The 21048-nt window shown below is 35.5% G+C and overlaps 2 protein-coding genes and 1 long non-coding RNA gene across 3 annotated transcripts; 1 reads left to right on the top strand and 2 right to left on the bottom strand.

Moving 5' to 3' along the window:
* Window positions 1-5375: 5375 nt before the first annotated feature.
* On the bottom strand, window positions 5376-8002 carry LOC107459036 (uncharacterized). The gene is made up of 4 exons (XR_001586214.3): window positions 7721-8002; window positions 6677-7010; window positions 5836-6029; window positions 5376-5573 (listed from the first exon to the last, which is right to left on the bottom strand). It is a non-coding gene; the product is annotated as an uncharacterized LOC107459036 (long non-coding RNA).
* Window positions 8003-11330: 3328 nt separating this feature from the next.
* Window positions 11331-13159, bottom strand: LOC107459027 (uncharacterized). Its single transcript, XM_016077251.1, has 2 exons — window positions 11794-13159; window positions 11331-11737 (listed from the first exon to the last, which is right to left on the bottom strand). The coding sequence occupies exons 1-2, from the start codon at window positions 13157-13159 to the stop codon at window positions 11331-11333; spliced, it is 1773 nt and encodes a 590-aa protein (XP_015932737.1).
* A 2583-nt stretch (window positions 13160-15742) lies between these two features.
* Window positions 15743-19228, top strand: LOC107459064 (chromatin remodeling protein SHL). The gene is made up of 5 exons (XM_016077274.3): window positions 15743-16120; window positions 16251-16596; window positions 17052-17120; window positions 18538-18673; window positions 18839-19228. Exons 1-5 carry the CDS (start codon window positions 16048-16050, stop codon window positions 18866-18868), a joined length of 654 nt encoding a protein of 217 aa, XP_015932760.1. The 5' UTR covers window positions 15743-16047; the 3' UTR covers window positions 18869-19228.
* Window positions 19229-21048: the final 1820 nt, after the last annotated feature.

The following is a 21048-nucleotide window of genomic DNA, read 5'->3' as shown; positions in this document are numbered from 1 at the left end:
ATAAGATGTATTACAAAAATATATTGACAAAAAGTATATTTTAAAATAAAAAGAAATATGTATATACTTTTTACTAACGAAATGGTCGATTCTTCATATCATAAAATTCACCGATAATAGAATTTGTGTAAAATTTTTTAATAATTTTCTTTTCAATATAATTAAAAGAAAATTATCAAGAAATTCATCTTTTATTTTGTTTCTAAGTTATCTTTCACAATATTCATAGTTGAAAAAGATCTCTTAATTGTAGCAGTTGAAACAGAGAGAATTAATACCAAATGAATAAAAAAAGACGACTATAAGAAGAAAAAGAATTCACTTTATGATATTTAAAATTTTTTATTTAATTAAAAAATATTAGTAATAATATATTTTTCAAATTTCTTTAATATTGTTACTTACTTTTTAGATATTCAAAAGATTTTTGTTACAAAAAATCGAAACAGTTTCAATTATTTTTATGAATTCAAGTATGTTTTTGTATTATAATATATTTTTTAATGATTAATATAGATGATGTGAACTATAAAATTAAATGGTTCTAACACAACAGTATAATTCGCCATTTAAAATTATTATCAACTTAATGATCAAATAACTATAATATCAATATTAAAAATTATAATTCATCAATCAAATGTTTATATACAATACGAGAAATGATATTTTCAAATTTTTCTCTCAATTGATATCGTTATATATGCTCTTTTATTATACACTCTTTAAGTGAGATTACCAAAAAATATATTAGAGAATATATTATATAATAAAATATTACACTTAATAGTATCAATTAAAAAAATTAAAAATATTTATTCTCTATAGCAAAGAATAAATTTGTATTAATTAACCAAGTAAGCTCTAAAAATGGAATCATTCTCAACTAAATCTTGTATATTTTATAATTAGTAATGATATATTAATTTTTTTATAATGGTAAAAATCAGTCATGAATTAAATTTCTTTCTCACATTTATTTTTCATTATTTCTTATGCATGCATACATGATCATTTATGTATATGTGACATGAATTTGCGTTTCTGCAATTATGCTTTATACATACATACATCACAGTTTGCATGTTATTCTAATTAATGCTTTATTTTGAATTCAAAGTAATGAGTAAAACTATAAAATATTGACTACTTGCACCAGCTCAAAATGGCATACGTGACATTTTGACAAAATCCTGGCTCATTTTTTCGATATTCCTCTCACTTGATGTTATACTCCTATTCAATCATGTGTCTTCTTGTGATGCTTTTTATTGGCATATATGATGTCCTAATTAATGTTATTATGTGCCTTCAATTACTCTACTTCATTTCTTCGTTTAAATTTAAAGTATACAAAAATTATCAAAAATATTCATGTAGTTTATAAATACTAATAAAAGTATCTATAAATTGAAAAAGTTAATATTATATCTATAAAAGATGGATTTTATACGATAAAAATATTTAAATTCTAATTTTTTGTTAATTTTTTAATAAAATTTTTAAACTACTTTTATTCTCAACTTTAACGCACTTTTTTTAATTTTTCATAGCCCATTTTGCACTTTTAAAATCTTTGCTATAGAATCCAAAACTACTCTTAGACGAGACTCAAATCATTGATGGAGGTGGTAATGGTAGAGGACCTCGACCAATTCTTGGTAAAAAAATTTACAATGGTGAACTTTTTTCCAATTTTTTTTACCACATCCCTTCACACAGAAAGACCCAAAATTAAGGAAAAAAAATCTAACACGATTAAAAATTGTTTTATGATTCTTTCTCTAATTTTTCATCGATATTGGTTGATTCTGTTGTTAATCTTGGTGCTGCAATCTTCTGTTGCATTACTATCCAGAACTCCCACCATGAAAGTTCAATTCATTGGTCCCCAAAAACGCAACATCACCATTCAATTAGGTGTTGGCACCGCAGCCACCATCGGAAAGAAGCTCTGTCTCAGCCGCACGTTTTTAGCCGCATCCTGGAGCTCTTGTTTTGGTCCGATACTAATGTTTCCATCGAGGAGGCCTCCGATTACTTTGTCACCGAGACCAAAGAAGATGATTAAAAGGTTGGAGTAAGCAAAGGCGGGGCAACACTGACAACGCGAGACAAAGGAGGATGTCAGCGATGGAGGCTTGCGTGAGAGGGTGAATGATGTTCTACGGCGAGCTGGAGGTCTCTGAGGTGGCCGAAAAAGAGCATAAAAACGATGAAGTGGGAGTAGAAAATGAAAATTATAAGTGCGATGAAAAAGGCCATAAAAATGAAGAATTTGAGTGCGATAAAAAAGATCAGGAGAAGGTCGGTAGACCTGTCAGTAAAAAATAAAAAATTTGTGACTGTGGAATTAAGATTGAGAATGGAGTAATTTAGAAATTATTAAAAAATTAACAAAATAAATTAAATTTAAATACTTTTTTCATATGTAGAACCCATCTTCTATAGATATACAGCATTAATTTCTTTAATTTAAAAATATTTTTATCCACGTTCGTAAATTTTATGAATATTTTTGGTGATTTTTTCTTTCAAATAGTAAGTAATAGGTGTAGTGTTGTTAGTCATTTCATGATACTTTGAAGTCAGATTTTTAATTAATATATCCGTCTAAAAGCATCGAGTTGGATAGTGATAAATGAAACAACAGAATAGTGATATTTAGGAGCTTCACTACTTCATATAACCCCATATCTATCTGGAGGTGATTTAAGAACGCATCTAAAAATAGAAGAAAAAAAATTCAAGTGACTATAGCATAAACAACACAAGTTTAGCATTTAGCAGCGTGCTTCATATCTAAATAAATCTTTAGTCATCAAAATTTGTTTACAATGTCCTTTTTGAATTTTATAAATCACTCGTATATATAAAGAATAAAGTAATTTTAAAAATATTTTTTTATATTAATTATATAAATAATTATCTAAAAAAATAAATATAATTATACGATTATATAAAACGTTTATATTATTAGTATATTAAAATTAATTTCATTAAAAATAATGTAATGAACTTATGTTTACAAAAACATCTAGCAATCAAAGAAATTCTATAAGGACATTTGCTTATTCAGCCATGAGTGGACAAAAATGGTTTGGGAGAAATGAAATAATAGAAAAATGTTGCTTAGTCATATCCTCTATTATATATCAATGTACATTTTAGTTTTAAAATACTATTTTATCACGTGTATATGTTTTTTGTAATTTATAATGTTTGAATCCAAAATTTCTTTATCAGAGCAAAAATATTTACCATGTTAACTAATTTTATGTATGTTATTTTTATACATATTTACCGAGTAAAATAGTTAATTAATAAATTCATTAATACTTATTAATACACTAATATGTGCACTGCTATTACTTCTTTTTTTTCGTTCTTTTTCTTTCTCTTCCTCTTTTGTTATCGTCGTCATCATTGTTGTCATTAGCGTTATCACCACTTCCTCCTCCTCCTTCTTTTTTCTCATTTAATTTCTTCTGTTCCTTTATTTTATCCTTCTCATTCTTCTTTTTAGTATGTGCACTATTGCCTCTTTTTATTCTTCTCCTTATTTTTTTCTTCTTCTTCCTCTTTTGTTATAGTTGTCATCATTGTCACCTCTTTTTTTCTTATTTGATTTTGTCTGATCCTTTTTCTTATCCTTTTTTCTTAGTATGTGCATTGCTACTACTTCTTTTTTTTTTCTTTTTCTCATTCTTTTTCTTCCGTCGTCGTCATTGTCGTCATTACCACTACCACTATCACTACTACCACCTCCTTCTCCTCCTCCCCCTTTTTTCTCATTTGATTTTTTTTGTTCTCTTTTTTATCCTCCTCCTTCATCATCATCCTCACCATCTTCTTCTGGTGAGTGACACAAGAAATCTTTAAAGGACCACAAGTATATATAAACCAATTCACTCAACTAACAAAATATATTTAAATGTGTTTTAAATTCAAAAGGCGCATCAAATTGTTGCAAATGATGCAAAAAAGGCTAAATCTCTTATATAAATTTAATATCATACAATTAATTCAGTGATAACAAAAACACATTATTTTGTTAGAAGCAACATATGAATTTTTTGTAAATAACACAAAAAATCTTTACAAAATCACATGTCCAAAGTCTTAACTCATTCAATTAACAAAATACATTCAAATGTGTTTTAGAACCAAAAAGTATATCAATTTGTTGCAAATGGCAGAAGAATATCTAAACCTATTATATAAGTTTAATACCACTCAACTAGCTCAGTGATAAGAAAAGTACGTCATTTAGTTAGAAATGACACAGCTAAGAAATTTCTGTGTCACGATTAAGAAATTTCCGTGTCAAAATTACGAAACTTCTTACGTCATGGTTAAAAAGTTTTGGTGCTATTTTTCTGATAAATTCTGCACAATTTAAAATTCACCTTTCTCTTCCTTCTCTTTTTCTTCATCTTCATCATCATCATCTCGCACATTCTCATAATTCTGCACAATTGAAAATTCTCCTTTCTCTTCCTTCGCTTTTTCTTCATCATCATCATCTCGCTCATTCTCATAATTCTTGTTTCATCTTTTTAACAAGAACCTGTGTCACGGTGAAAAAAATTCAATGTTAAAATTAAGAAACTTCCTTTGTTATGGTTAAAAAGTTTTGGTGCTATTTTTCTAATAAATTTTGCACAATTCAAAATTCTTCTTCTTCTTTCTTGTCTCACATTCTCATAATTCTTCTTGTTTTACCCTTTTAATAAGAATAAAAACAGAAAAAAAATCAAACAAAGAAAAAGAAATAAAAAATACTATAATAACCACTAGGACACTACAAGAAAAACAGCTTATTGCCACGCTTTTAAAGCGTATCAAAGAATGGAAAAAAGTATAGCATCGGCTTCTCACCATGCTTTTTGAGCTATCAGCACACTTTTAAAAAGATCACATACACTTTTATTAAACTATGACCACGCTTACTTTGTTGTCATGCTTTAAAAGTGTGACTGTATGTATAACCCTATAACCATGTTTTCTAGGCGAGCTCTCTGGTGGACATTCAATCACACTTGGAAAGCGTACTAATAATTGAAGATATGACTACGTTTTTTAAGTTGTGTGCCTATATGTGAACCTATTGCCACGCTTTTGAAGCGTGGCTATAAAGCGTGGCTATAGCAAAATCTAGTTATAAAAATCCTGATATATACTTTTACATGTACTTTAATGCGCTCAAAAAACAATAAAAAACCTTGACAATAATTGCATCAAACATAAATTTTTTCCCCTAATAGTTTATAACAAAATGTAATAGAACAAATAGCTAAATTAGCAAATGATCAAAGAAAATAGAATAAAGCAAATTAAAAATCCAATTTGTGAACACTCAAATTTATGTTCCTACATTCTTGGTAAAAGCTTACAACCATGTCATCTCTATACATGCAACGACCACCTACATGAAATTTACAAACATAAACAAAAATGAAATTTTAAGAAGAAAATTAAGAAATGTGATATTGAATCACCCAAACTTATAGTAGGCCTTCCTCGAATAAAGCAACCACATGAACAGCTCCACAAGACACTTCACGAATAATCTGCAAGTATGATCATATGAACAACGAAAAAACAGAAGGTAAGCAAATTATAAAACAATTACGGAAAATACAATAAATCCTGCACGATTTCTATGGATGAAATATTTATATTAATCTCTTTAGACATTTATACTTACTGTATTAGGTTTGAAGGCCCCCTAGAATAATCTAGGAAGATTTGCTCCCTAGGATAAACAAGCAGATGACGATGATGATGAATCAATAATATATTACGAACTATTTAAAGTTATATAGGTATTACCTGATTTTGTCCCCAAATCCAGAGCCTCCCAGTTGAAATGGTACCATCATTTTCACGAGGCTCTACAATGCAAGCAGAACAATGTGCTTCGCAGGACACAAATTTCATGAACTCTGACTCTAATTTCTTCACTTTCTTTGGATATTTCCTTCGCTCCTCAGTTCCATCACCCAGTTGACCAAAGTCATTAGCCACTGAAAAACATCATATGCATAGTGTTAGCCTCTTATCACTTCTATATTTTATTGAACATTTAAAATATGAAACATTGCAAATAGCAAACCGACAATAGTTAAATTTGTCAATTATGAAAATAAGTTCTTTTAAAGCTTCATGATTTCTATGCAAACTGTTCCAGTTTTACAATGGAACAATATGCCATCGACTGATGCATGTAGCCATTATTTCTAGCAGAATAAAGCTTACTGTTTTTGTTATCATTCATAGCTTATTGATTAGTCATCAAGTAAAAATTAATTGCAATTACTGGCCTCCCGGTTAAGGCAAGTTTTTCCTAGAAAAATAAAATCCAATCCCAAAATTAAAATACTTTTAGTTCCTTTATTTTGAAACATGGCTATAGAAATGAATGCTAGATCCAATCAATTAATTAAATGAAAATGCTAGTGAGCAAGCATGTCCAATTAAAAAGTGGGATATAGAATAGACGTGCAGTTAAGCAAAGTTGGGGCCATGTTTTATTTATCAAAGACATCTGAATAAAATCAATGTCCACGGTTTTATGTTTATCATGGTTTTAATTACGGAAAACGCTTTCTTTGAAAGGATGTCTATAAATGATTGAGGGTAACACGGAACAAAACATATAGATACTCCATACCTTTTTTTTTTTCTCTTTCATTAGTTTTTCTTTATGTTGATTCTTGTAAGTGTTGGTCCATGAATGAGGTCGCTTTTGGGCTAGCTTGCTTGAAAGCAACAGTGGGAGCTATTCTACAGCTCCTCCTCTGATTATCTTGGACGAGTTCTCCAACGAACCAGTCGAGTTTCTCGAAATTACTTTGCTCGCCGATCCGCTTCCCTCCAAACAGCACTGACTCTACATTCTCCTGCTTCAACATCTCATTCGCCAACCCAATCAGCATCTTTACATTCTCAGGACTTGAATCTGTATCCACATTGGGTTGACATAGCCCCATCCTAGACCTGTTTGCCTGTCCTCATTTTTTTAAATTGCTTAGAAAATCTTTCAAGTTGAAATTAAATACAGTACCCGAATTTAAGTACAAATGAATGAATGAAATACACAGAAAAACAGTTAAAGAAAAGTATTGAAAGATGAGAAACACACATCCATAATTAATCATGAAAGTAAAAGCAACCTAATAACTTCTTCTGGTGTTTAGAATATGATCGAAATTAGAATAGCCTTTATTAGTTTACCTAAATATTGAGTGGCTCATTGAAAACCCTGCAACCAAATCAATGTTCATAGATTTGAACATGAAAACCATATACTTCCCTATACATACACAGAGCTCTGAGCACCTAAACTGAACTCTTCCTAGAATTTTAAACACTTTAATATTGAAAAAATGGAAACCTAGTTCTGAACTAATGAAACTTATCTCACATCATATACCAGATCAGTTGAGGTCAGTGAGGCAAGGAAAAGTATCGATACATTAAACAGCCAGATTTCATGGCAAGCATTTACGATGAGCATTAGCCAGTGCAAATGAAACTCATCTTCTGGGGTTAGCAGTCCAATTTCTCATGCCTCCACCAATAGTTAAACTCAAAGCCATAGCAAAAAATTTCCATGTAACTAAAACAGAGAAAGGGGAATCTCAGGAGGTGACGGAGTTGTGGCTCCAACAAACAAATTTGCATACATTGAAACAGACAGAGAATAAATCTGTACCTTCTTGTGTTATGGTGAGGGTTGAGCGTCGTTTGAGGGTGGAGCAACGATTGAGGGAGGAGCGAGAGAGAGAGACCGCCGAGGGAGGCCTTGCGAGCGAGAGTGGCACCGACGGAGGGCGCACCAATGGAGGAGCGCCGACAGAGGCAGCGTCGATGGATGGTTGCGAGAGCGGGCCGCGAGGGTTGTGCCAGAGGGCCGCGAGAGAGGACTGGTTGTTCTCAGCGATGAAGAGGGCTGCGAGGTTTTTTCTCTTAGCTTAGTGAGGTTGTCTGGAAAAGAATTAAAAGTGTATTGGAGAAAAAATTGGTGGGAAATCTAAATCTTTCATGGGAATCTGATGTCCAAATAGCCAAATAATTAGGGAATAGGGCACGCTTTAAACGTGACTGTAGCGAAAAAAAAAAAAAAACTAGCTGCGCTTTAAAACTGTGCCTGTTTTTCTGTATGGTTGGTAAGCGTGAATGCGTGATATTGAAAAATTGCCAAATTACTGATCAATCCCTCCCTCTCATAAAATTATGATTATTGACTCTTTTCGATCATGCTTTTAAAGCATGGCGCGGTAAAAAAAAAGCAGCTAAATTTTTAATAAATCGCCACCTTTATAAAAGTGTGGCTATTAACTTCCTTTGTCCACGTTTTTGCAACGTGACAAGATACGGGGTGACATACAGGGGTGGAGTTAAAAAATTTTTTGGGAGGGCGAACATAAAAAATATAAGTTAAGAAGAGAAAAAATTAATAATTAAAAAAAAGTTAAACTAAAAAATTAGAAGTTTGGGAGGGACCATTGCCCCCTTTTCCATGTACGTGTCTTCGCCACTGGTGACATAATTTTTTTTTGTTGTGAGAGGAGAAGGAGAAAAAGAAAAAAAAATAAAAAAATGCAACAACATATAACAACAATAAAAAAATGATAATGAGGAGGAAATACGCTAATGAAAAAAGCGATTCACATGCATGATATATGAGTGATTTTTGTTGGATTTTGGCCAACTTAATGGACAAAAGACAAAATTGAGGAATGCCAGAGGAACATTTGAATTTATTGTTTTTTCCTATTATTTAATCATTAATATTTAAAATTATAAAATAAAATATATTGTTAAATTACTGTATTATAAAAAACTAGACTAAATAAATTGAGTTGATAGCTGACCAAAAACAATAAATTTTAATAATTGAAAAACCGATTTGTGAGATAACTTATTGAATCTTAATATTTTAATATAATTTTTTTAAAAATAACTACTATATTTATTTAGTGAGATCTAAAAGATTAAAACATATAAAATAACTACTATATTTATTTAGTAAAATTCAAAATATTGAAACTTTTAGTATATAACTAGTTTTAATCTTTTAGATCTCGCTAAATAAATATAGTAATTAGGGTAAAAAACCCAAATGAGCCAAGGGGAGCTCACTTTAACCCAAATCAGCCAAATCAAACTTCGATACCTCAATCCACCAGAACTAATTTTTATATAATTCGAAACCTATGTTGCTCGGCTTGAGGAGATGGGTGGCTACAGTTGGGGAGCGTGCGGAGCACATTTTACAGTTTGACATCGTGGCCGACCCCGGTCCCTCGCATGATTTCTTGACATGGTGGCATCAGCACAGAAAGAGGTTCCTGTCGCCGGAGATGTTATTGGGGGATCCGAGAGGTATTCCTATTCCGGATGAGGCGACGCAGAGGGGTGCAGGCCGAGTTCCAGATACGGACCGAGTCGACGATGTTCCTGACAGACGTTGTATTGAGAGGAGAGCACGAGTCGGGACACGTCGTAGCCAGCGTGAGTGGAATTGAGTGGATCATGCTATAGATGACGTCGAGGACGCAGTTCGGGGTGGCGGGAGACGACGTGGTCGTGGAGGTAGGAGGAGGGAGGCTGCTGCTAGAGAGGGTGCCCATCAGCTTGGGGGGGTGCAGCTGGAGGAGGTGATGTTGCGGGGGTTGATAGGCCCCATCAGGGGGGCATGATGGTGAGTGGTATGGATCTGGTATGGAGATCCCACGAGTCACACTGACGCTGGGCTTGGGGGTGGATCGCTTGGAGATTATTTCGTCGGTGTTCCCGGTGACGATCAGACCCTTCAGGAGAGTACTCCTTGGGTGAGTCCGGGCTCGACGTTTCCAGACTTCCTTGCTAGTGATGGCATTGTGGCCGAGTTCGGTGGACCGCATTTCCTTGAGGATATCCGGACCATCATGCAGGAGGATGAGGCTGCACGAGGACGGGTTCACACGACAGGGACACAGGCACCGCTAGATGTAGATCTGAACGAGCCTGCCACGGTGCCTCCTCCGCATACTTTTGCCCTAGGTGGGACGCCAGCATCGGCCCAGACTCTGGGGTCACATTCAGTTGCCGGCCCGTCATCATCCAGACCCGTGCATGTCCCGCCCAAGACCCCGACACAGCCAGTTCCAGAGGACGACGATGACTCGATTGAGGATGAGGAGCCACTTATATGTAGGGGTTACAGGACACGGGTGCCACGCCGTTGTGGCATGGGGTCGCACCTCTTTAGATGATTTAGGGATAGTGGTGTATGTCGTGTTGTTATGTTTATATTATGTACCTTCTTTGTTGGTTATCAGTGTTATATATGGTTTCCTTAATGTATTTGTTCATCGAGCAGTTACTTTGATGTTATGTTATGTATTATCAGTCATCCCATCAGATAGTGTAGTTTGTTTTAGTAACTTAACTCCATAATTAAAAAGACAATCAACATACATATGTGGTACGAATTACAACTTTCATCACTTATAAAACACAACTTAGTTCCACGAAGAACAATGGTTGCTAACTGAAATAAAATAAATGTGCTGATACTAAAAGAAATAAAAACAGACAAACCAACGCTCCTATTAATTCCCAGCTGTCCCGATGGGTCGTCCGGCTTGCGGACAACTCCGACGAGTGTGTCCTGGCTGCCTGCATAGGCCACATCTCTTTGGCCGGTTCGGATCTGCATCATCCATGTTGGTGCGAATGCGTGTGGACCTTGGACGACCCTCCTTCGCACGCCTCGTGTTCGGATCCGGTATAACGGTAAGTCCGACATAAGGTGGCCAGAAACCCTCCGGAATGGGAGGTGTAAATCCCATCTGATAGACACCGAAAACAAAACTAAGGCGATAGACCTGGTGGACGTAAGGCTGCCAAGTAAGACGTGAATAAGCACAGCATGCCAGTGCGTGAGGACACGGGAAATGAAGTGCTTGGAAGTATCCGCAATCACAAGTCTTAGACCCTAGTGAGACCCTGTACGTACCAAGTGAGAATGAACCTGTCGGAGTCGTCTCTGCCACGGTGTACTCCGAGTTATCCCTGTCATAAACAGTCACCGTGAAGCACCTGGCTGTCTTCAGGTTGGCCTCGATACACTTTACTAGGTATTGACTGAATTGTTGTCCAGTACCCATCTGATCCTCGGCCTCCCTACCCTTACGGACAAATAGCTCAGCCAGCCTTCCGTATGTGGCCTTCACCAGCGAGCAAACAGGGAGGTTCCTTACCCCCTTCAAGATTGAATTGACACACTCAGAAATATTGGTCGTCATGTGCCCGAATCTCTAACCCTCATCACAATACTATGTCCACAACGAATACTCAATTCGGTTCGCCCAGTCACACATTGCCGGATTCTCAGAGCGCAAAATGTCAAACCAGTAGTCGAACTCCACTTCGGTCTTCGCATATGCGGCGTTAACAAGAAGCCTCCAGGCATCTTTTCCCTTGAAGATCAGGGCGAAATTCGCTGCAACGTGTCGAATGCAGAACGCCCGGTATGCAGCCGGAGGTAGCCATCCCCCATCGGGAGCCTCGAGCGCTGCCTTGATGCCGTTATGCCTATCTGAAATAACTAACAGACCCGGCTGAGGTGTCACGTGCTCACGGAGGTGGGAAAGAAAGAAAGACCATGACTCAGCATTCTCACCCTCAACTAGTGCAAATGCCACGGGGAATATGTTGGAGTTTCCGTCTTGTGCAATCGCGACTAGCAACGTTCCCCCATACTTGCCATATAGATGGGTGCCATCAACACTCACCAACGGTTTGCAATGACGGAATGCCTCGATACAAGGGAGAAAGACCAGAACAGCCTATGAAAATAAGCCTGAGACTCGTCATGCTGTGCCCCAACTCGAACAGGGCAAGTCCTGAGGACTGCTACAGTGCCAGGCATCGTCAGCTGAACTCCTAACACCCACCGAGGGAGCTCGTTGTACGACTCATCCCAGTCCCCATAGATGACGGCAACGGCCTTCTGCTTCGCCATCCATACCCTCCTGTACGTAGGCCTGAACCCAAAGTGTGCGGCCGTGGCATTTTGAAGCACCTTGATGTTGACGGCGGCATCAGCCCTAACCATTGGCATAATGAATGTCGCTATCACATGGTAGTCCCAGATGCCCTTCCGCTGTCGGAGACTCAACCGAATCAACCATGTGCACCCATTCCCAAACTCAGAACACTTTCCCACATATCTACGGTAGTCAGACTCAACGACCTTGTACTGGACCCCTCGGCGGATGCTGTAAGTCTTCACACTCAACAGCGCCTCGTCTTTATCCTGAAATTGTTGGCCAACCTGGAACTCCGTCATACCGGCAGACCCTTCCGTATCTCTAGCGCCAAATCTAGAGGCTTGCACAGGATTTTCGTCCTGCCTCATGGCATCCAGGTCCAACGATGAAAAATGGGGTGGGTACTGCTGTGTGCCAGAACTAGATCCACCTGTAGCCCTTCTCGGATTAGTAGTTCCAAGATCATCGCCGCTGTCATCAGCGATCATATCCGACTCGACATCATTGTCATCTAGATCATCAAACAAACCCTCACCAACACCAGCCGGTGTAGGACAATGCACTTCGATGGGAAGATGTTCCCCATATTGAACCTCGTCTCCAACATTGCCGCTCAGATCAACAGCAAATGAAGGGGAGGCAACAGGCTGCATCGGTGGCTCATACACAGGAACGGAGGATGAAGCAACCGCAGGTCTCGAGCTCGAGCCGGCAACCGTGGCTATAGTATTCACATTCCGGTTCGAACCACCCGAGCTAGATACCACATCAACCAACTTTGTCAACAACTCTGATGTCCTTACCTCGGGAAACTGCCTACGACAAAGAAACATAACCTGCAAGTCCTCATCACTCCCGATCGTGAAACAATCATACTTCACGGTATCATGGAGCACCGTGGTTGGGATGCGATAGAAAAACTTCTTAACCCTTTTAACTCCTTCCAGACAAAGCTTCTCCAGCACAGAGCTAACGAGAGCATCGTAGGTGGTTGTTGGCCTCACCATAATACATAGGGGATCCTTATCAGTGAACTTCACGCCGGACCGAGTTTTCCTCTTAATCGACCCTCTGTGATGTACCAGCACTAGAAAAGTATCCTCACTAGCCATCTCACCTCTTTGTTGAGAGCAACGTGAGTTCACAGCATATATATACAGCTCCGGTTCATTGTAATTCGAATCAACTACATTTGCACTATATATATATATATAATTCGAATCAATTGAATTCGAATTACAATTCCTTACTAATTCGAAGCAATATGTTTCGAATTATGTGCACGTTCAGCCTATCTTAGTAATTCGAATTAACTTACTTCGAATTACATTATTCTAATTCGAAACAAGTTGTTTCGAACTACTTGATTCTCATGCATGCATGTAATTCGAATTAACTCACTTCGAACTACATGGGATTTTAATTCGAGACGATTAGATTCGAATTATATAATAATTTGCTTCTGGTTGAATGGTGTCTATGAATTCAGTTTGGCTGATTTCCGTAAAATTTTCACTCCCATGGCTTAAACACGTTTTTTACCCTAGTAATTATTTTAAAAAATTATATTAAAATATTAAGATTCAATAAGTGATCCCACATTTCAATTATTGAGTTCTACCATATAAATTAAACAATAATAAAAATTATAATTCTTAAAATTTAAAAGATTTAAATTTTAAAATAACTACTATATTATTTAGTAAAATTTAAAATATTAATTTTTTAAATATATAATCAAAAATAATATTAAAATTAATACTATCAAAAAATATTTTAAATTTAATATTATAAAAAAAATAAAAAAATTATATAAAGACTAATTTGACTAATTTTTAAAATTTTAGGGATGAACTATTTTTATTATAAATAACTTTTTTACATGTTAAGTGACATGTGAGGTGTTAGGTGTCACTGACCTGACACGTCAACCAATTATGTTGTGACATATGTCATTAACCCATTATATCATCATACCATGTGGCACTGATAGTGATACATCATCATCTAACTCATACAAAGACCAATTTGACTTATGTTTTATATTTTATGGACTAATATAACTAAAAAAATTATTTAATGACTAATTTAAAAAATAGATAATCTTTTAGAGACAAATTTAATTATTAACCAATTTCTCGGCGTATAAAATTGCGGGTAACATTGGCCGTGTTGGCTCTCCTAAGGCTAAATCTATTTATTGATACAAAGTTTGTTTATAAGATAAGTTTGTTTTTAGTTTTGAACAAATATAATTTTTTTTTTCTATATAGTAAATGAAAGGTAGAAAATTAATTTTAAAAATAAGTCTGTTATCTTTTACTTGAAAACAGAAAAAGGAAACTTATATTGGTTACACTTTTGTTTTTGCATATTTTTATAACAAACATACAATGAAGCTAAAAAAAATACAAATTGTTGTTAGTAAAGGCTTGCGATTGGCTACGAGCATCGTCCAAATAACTTTTTCAATTTGAATGTTGATCTAAAAAACGGACGGTTGTATAGGCTTCCTATTCTTCCCCTTTCTTTTTTAATTTGTCTTTTGGCGGCTATGGAAGGTGGCAGTAATTCATTAAAATAAGGAATTAACGGGAGGAGCCGAAAATAGTTGCATGGTGAATGATTGAGAGGAAGTCTAGACAATAACGTGGTCTTAATCTTGTCTCTGTAAGTCTATATAGACCATACACAGCACTAGTTCCTATATGCATGATTAACTGTTTAGAGAATCCCAGAATTTATTGTGTCAATCTTTCTCTGCTAAATGGATCAAGAAATGGACACATTGATATTCAACATGGGTTCACTTGGAACCAATTTTCCACAAAAGTATTAAATAGATTTGCATGTTTGAATTTGTTTATTCAATAATTGATGCAAACGTAACTTGCGTGTAATGAGAGTATTGTGATGAATTTGCAGGAAGAGAGGATTGTCAAGGTATTACTCGGGTAAATCGAGATCATTTACATGCATTGCAGATGTTCATTCAGTGGAGGATTTGAAGAAGCCAGAGCATCCTGATGCAAAGAAAAGGAAGAAGCATTCACAAACACACCTCAACCTTCCTCCTTATTATCCATGTAGAAGGGCACCAAGTTGCACTCAATTAACGACACCTTATGTCAATCCCTAGAATATGAATTTTGCCCCCTCCAATACCTCCATTATCATCACATCACTCTCCTATCTATCTATCTATCTATCAACATCCTTTACATTAACTGTACAGTAACATCAGTAGAGAACAAATCAAATAAAATTTTTGTAATTTTTTGAGTATATATAATAATCCTTATCCTTATGTATATATGCATAAGCCTATGACAAGAAATGAAATTGCACACTCTGAATCTCTCGCCAAGACTTCAACCTATTTTAAAGCGTATGTATGTTGTTATTATCAATAGTAATATTTTTTATATCAGACCTGCTTATTACCATCACTCGCTAGACATGGAAGGTACGGTAGACATTTATTGCAATATTATTCTATTAATGGAGAGCTGCACGGTAGATCGATAGAACAATGAATGCGTTAGTTTGCTTAAGCGATGGAACATGATAACGAAGAATCCAGAGAGAAGATGGAAGTGTGAAACTGGAACTAGTTAAGACTTAAGCCAGTTAAGCGTATCTGGAAAGAGGGAATGGGCAGCATGCTTGAACTAAACAAGAAAGATCGACGCTCCCAAGCGCCACGTGGACTCTAATTTGTAATTACCAAACTGCCCTCACGTCGTCGTCAATGTTCCGCTCCCACTCGAAATTGTTGGTTCAATTCCGCTCCACGCCACACCACACGACACCAAAACAGAAGACGTTGATAACGCTATCGGCGTACCCTTCCACCGTGTCCGCCCAACCACCGAAACATTCACCTCAATAAACAAAATCCACACCATAGAAATACCTTACCCGGTTTTTCTGTAATTTTCGTTTCTATTTTTATTTTTTTACCTCTCTCCTTTCCTTTCTCTTTGTTTGTACCCTTTCCATGGCTAAACCCAAGGCTCCACGCCGAACCCTAGACTCATACACAGTCAAACATATTAACAAAACCTTTAGAGGTACCTTCTCTTCTTTCCCGAGAAAACGCTAAAATTTTCTTCGCTAACTTCAGTTTCCGATTCATGCTTTTCATTTTCAGCTGACCTGAATCTCTATGTGATTCTAATTCGTTGTTTGTACTGTTGTCAGCCGGGGATTGCGTGCTCATGCGACCCTCCGATCCGTCGAAACCGTCGTACGTGGCGAGGATCGAGCGGATCGAAGCTGACTCGCGAGGCGCCAACGTGAAGGTGCACGTGCGCTGGTACTACCGCCCGGAGGAGTCAATCGGCGGCCGCCGCCAGTTCCATGGCTCCAAGGAGGTCTTCCTCTCCGATCACTTCGACGTTCAGAGCGCCGACACCATCGAAGCCAAGTGTACGGTCCACAGCTTCAAGAGCTACACCAAGCTCGATGCTGTTGGAAACGACGATTTCTTCTGTCGTTTCGAGTACAATTCCTCCACCGGCGCCTTCAATCCTGACAGAGTTGCTGTGTTAGTTCATCCCTACTTGTTCTTCTCAATATTATTGCTATTATTGTCATAGCCTAAAAGCTGAAATAATGATCCTTTTCTTTTCAAGTCGCTGATATGATAATTGCGAAATATCTACTTTTTAAGTCGAATTCTGTGTTGGAATTGAGTTTCACTCTGTTTTATTTAGTTGCTTTCCACGAGTACTTAATTCAGACTTGTTTTGATTAATGGCCATTTTGGGATTCTCTTAGTCATTGCATTGGTCACACTTGGTTATTCTACTTGTCTAGTGCTTATTTGAATTATAAGCCTATTTTGGAAGAAATTGTTAAGCTTTGTTTATGTCATTAAGTATTTATTTGCTTGTTCGTTTGAAGAATTGTTTGAATCAAGTAGCTGTGTGACCTTATTTGGAATTAGGCTAACAGGATGTTCATTGTTTTATTTTTTTATTTTATTTTCTATTTTTGCAGGTATTGTAAATGTGAGATGCCCTACAACCCTGATGACCTAATGGTCCAGTGTGAGGGCTGCAGTGATTGGTAAGTTGAATATATGCGAAGGAGTTATATTTAGCCTTCATCTTCTTTACTATTTGCTTTTAGTTTCATTACCTGGTTGATTTCTTGATTCTAGTATGTCCAGTTCTGTAGATATTTGCATCTTCCTGATGGAATTCATTTTAAATTTCAGTTTTTTAAGAATGTTTTACCTCTTTTCATCTGAATTCATGTGAGGAAAACCAGTTATTTATGTCAGCCTTTACCATACTGGCATTGTTTTTCCTTGTGTAAGAATCTCCAGTTAACTTAGACTATTCTTGCCATTGCTAATTTGGTACTCTTTGAAGATGATACATTCATAAGTAGCAGCTGGTGTGTTTGACTCTTCTATGTACCAACGATTTGGTGTTTGCTTGTTTCATTGTTGAATTTTCTGCTTCTGACTATGCGGTGTCATTTAACACTCATAACCCCACCTAGCTTTCTTTACTCTGCTTCCACTTGTCTGCACATGCATTCATATGTCGTGTAACTTCTCTGGGTAGAATATGGACATGTGGGAGTTATCCTCCATAGAATAGTTTCATTGAATATGCATACTTGTGATCATTCATGTCTTATGAGTAAATTCCAGATGGACACAAAAGCAATAAGTTTGGCTAGTGTGTTATTCAGCTTTATAGACATCACAGCAAGCCTAGGTACAGGAATCGAAACTTAACATGTGTACACAGCGCCCGTGCCTTTTTATGTCAAATTTGTGGATTTAGGAAGGTAAATCTGCAAATTCGCAAATCCATTTGAAATGATCAAATATAAAATGGCACCCTGATATAATAGCTTATTGAATTGAAATTAAATACTATACGAGGAATTGCTAAGAAAGTAAGAATTGAATAAAGGTTCTTAATTTGCCATGACATTTATTCACCTATAGAGGTGTGTTATTTATTTCATACTTCTTTCTTCATTATGATTACTATCTCATGTAAATATTATAGTTATTACACTACATTATCTAAGAAATTTCATATTTTGTTATTGTATTTTAATGTTCTTCGCACCTTTGCATTTATTCTTGGAGTTGGGCTTTAATCTGCTTATGAAATTTGTGGCTTAGTTTGAGGTCCCACAAAAATATTTTTTCTAACTGAAATATAAGGATGGAGAAGATTCGAGGTTTCTGGGAAGATGATCCAAAAGCTTCTGGGATAAATGATGAACCTGACTCACTTGGCTAGCCCAACTTATTAAAATGTTGAACACCTTATGAGGAATGAGTTAATGAAACAATCAATTTATAATTTACAATGATTATTATTAATTGTAGAGTTCATAAATTTTGTTCTCCTTCAATTTTATGCATATTTCTGTTGTCATTCATAATGAAACTAGCTGAAGGCTTGCTTTGTGAATGTTGAGAATTTGTTTATTCAGCATAATATTCTTTATTCAGGTTTCACCCTGCTTGCATAGACATGACTGTGGAGGAAGCTAAGCGACTTGACCACTTCTTTTGTGAAAGTTGCTCTGCTGAAGGTCAAAAAAAGTTGCAAAATTCTCACTCTACTTCAAGACACTCAGATACAAAGGTATTACTGTTGGAGGATAGTCTGAGATTGTTGTTCAGCACTTAAATATATTCGTGTGCCTTAACTTTGAGACAGTTGATATCTATTCTTTCTTTAATTTTGTTAATTTGCTGACGAAGTAAAATACTATACTATTTTAGCGTTAACTTTTTGCTTGGTTTTCAGGTGGAGACTAAACGTCGGCGAAGGTCATAGGAGTGATAATAGTATATATATGGCATAAAATGCAGTAGAGATCTATAATGGAGGTCTTAGAGACCTTGCTTTTCTGATCCTGCTAGCTACCAAACAAACACGGAGACGATGTTATCGAAAGTAAACTAATTTGGAAGTGTTTGTGATATCTATTTGGTTTGAGTATTCATAATCAGCCTGTTTGCTTTGGAAGTCGAGGAAATGTTTCCGTTGTCTATAGTTATGTAATGTAGATTCTAACAACTCCCCCTTCCGGTCCTTGTTCTTACTCGGGCTTTGTATAGTATCCTTTACTTATTTATCAGCAGTAGACAGACACCGTTCTTTTTATACTCAAACGTAGGTTTCGACTTTCGGTCATAGCTTCCTGCCAATTACACCCTGTTGTTGACGCTGTGGCCGTGTGGCGTAAGCAATTTTATATTCATAAGATGTCATTAGGTAAAGGAAAAGAGTAGTTAATTTTAACTTTCTTTGATTACCTGAAAAGAAGTTAGATTCAATAAGGAAAGGCACTATAATATTATTGTTCAGTTGAACTTAAAGGGTTCTTTTTTTATATAAAAAATCATATTTATTAGTTTTATATATATTTTATATTTTTATTGTTTATTTTTGGTATTAAAGTGATTAATAAAAAATGAAAAAGGTAAATATATATTATAAGTGGTATATTGTTTTATTTACAACGCTCAACTTAAAAGATACAAGAAGTAGGGTACGGATTCGGTACGCTTAATATGTTTGTGCACCGAAACGCCAAAAAGTTGTGTAGCGCACTAATTAACTAGGTAGGCGCAAAATAAAAATGTTCGTTTTAGTGGAGTCTTGTTTGCAATTACTTAGAAAATAGAGGGATTATTTATTAATTTTTTAAATGAATATATTTAGTTTAGTTATTAAAATTAGTTGGATCATTAGTTAACTATTACCGTCGTCTCCCTCCTCCTCCTGTTTCTCTTCCTCTTCTTCATGCGCCGTCGCAAGCCGCCCCTTTTATTATCTCCACAGCCAACGACTCAAACCTTTTCACTACCTCTCCTATTGGCTCCTTCGTTGCGCTACCAACTCCATCTCCTCCCCACTCAGACATGGTGGCTTCGGCATCGTCTTCTCCGACGCGCCCAAAGTCCACTACCCACACACCTTGGTTTCGTCTTAACAACCTTCTGCCGCGAAGTACTAGCGTTCTTCGAGCTGGCGCAACCGATAGGACTAGTATTCCTTGATCCACCACCACACCTTGGAGGGGAAGCTTGCTTATAGCATCTCCCGTTCAGAAGAATGCTCAATACAATCAATATTACTCCAATTTCTTAAAATCCCTAAAAATCTCAATACCTCAAATCAAACAAGATTTCAGATTCAGATTACTATTCTAGCATCACAACGACCAAAATATATACAGATATGGTTTCAATTTCAAATCACTGCTAACTCTAGAGTTCAAAATTCCAAAGCAATTTTAGTGATAACCATAAAATGCGTTGCGTGATTCAACTCTTTGACGAATATCACCGAATAAGGGAGAATGTGGTGGGCCATCACAATGAAAGCCAGCCAAAATGCTTCCCACCCTTCTCGTAGCAAATGGGCAGATTCTATTTGTTATATTTATTTTATTAACTATAGTAATATACTTTGGAAAATTAGCTTTTTTTAGACTAATTTTATTTATTATAGTTAAATGATATAGAGAATAATTTTATTAATTATAATAAAATGTCATGTGAAATTAATAATTTTTTAGAATAATTTTATAAATTATAGTAACATAATTTAAGAAATTAATTATTGTTTTGAGTAATTTTATTAATGAAAAATTAATAATTATGTTAGATTACTTGTATTAATTATAGTAATATGTCATGAAAAATTATTAATTGTTTAGAGTATTAATCACAGTAAGATGTTATAAAAAATAATATTTTTATTAATTAAGATGTTATAAAAAATTAATATTTTATTAATTATTTAGGATTATAATTTAGAGTTTAGGGTTTAGAGTTTATTTTTTTTCTTCTTATCTTTGATATACATCCATTTTTTTGAACCTTAGAATTTACTACATATTAATTTTCCATATTATATTATCATGATTAACAAAATTACTTTAAAATTTTACTATTTTCTCATATTATATTACTATAATTAATAAAAAAGAACTAATTTCTAAAATC

Source organism: Arachis duranensis, chromosome 7 (assembly GCF_000817695.3).
Source record: "Arachis duranensis cultivar V14167 chromosome 7, aradu.V14167.gnm2.J7QH, whole genome shotgun sequence".
In the NCBI taxonomy this organism is placed as follows: domain Eukaryota; kingdom Viridiplantae; phylum Streptophyta; class Magnoliopsida; order Fabales; family Fabaceae; genus Arachis; species Arachis duranensis.
Note: the sequence above shows the minus strand (reverse complement) of the source record. Positions and strands in the feature narration are given on the sequence as shown.

Bases quoted from the DNA above. Each gene is read 5' to 3' on its own strand.
- LOC107459027 (XM_016077251.1), bottom strand. From the start codon at position 13,159: ATGGCTAGTGAGGATACTTTTCTAGTGCTGGTACATCACAGAGGGTCG. The intron at 11,738-11,793 runs GTTGGTGAGTGT...GAACGTTGCTAG, and splicing joins GCATTCCGTCATTGCAAACC to TCGCGATTGCACAAGACGGA.
- LOC107459064 (XM_016077274.3), top strand. From the start codon at position 16,048: ATGGCTAAACCCAAGGCTCCACGCCGAACCCTAGACTCATACACAGTC. The intron at 16,121-16,250 runs GTACCTTCTCTT...TACTGTTGTCAG, and splicing joins TATTAACAAAACCTTTAGAG to CCGGGGATTGCGTGCTCATG. The intron at 17,121-18,537 runs GTAAGTTGAATA...TTCTTTATTCAG, and splicing joins TGTGAGGGCTGCAGTGATTG to GTTTCACCCTGCTTGCATAG.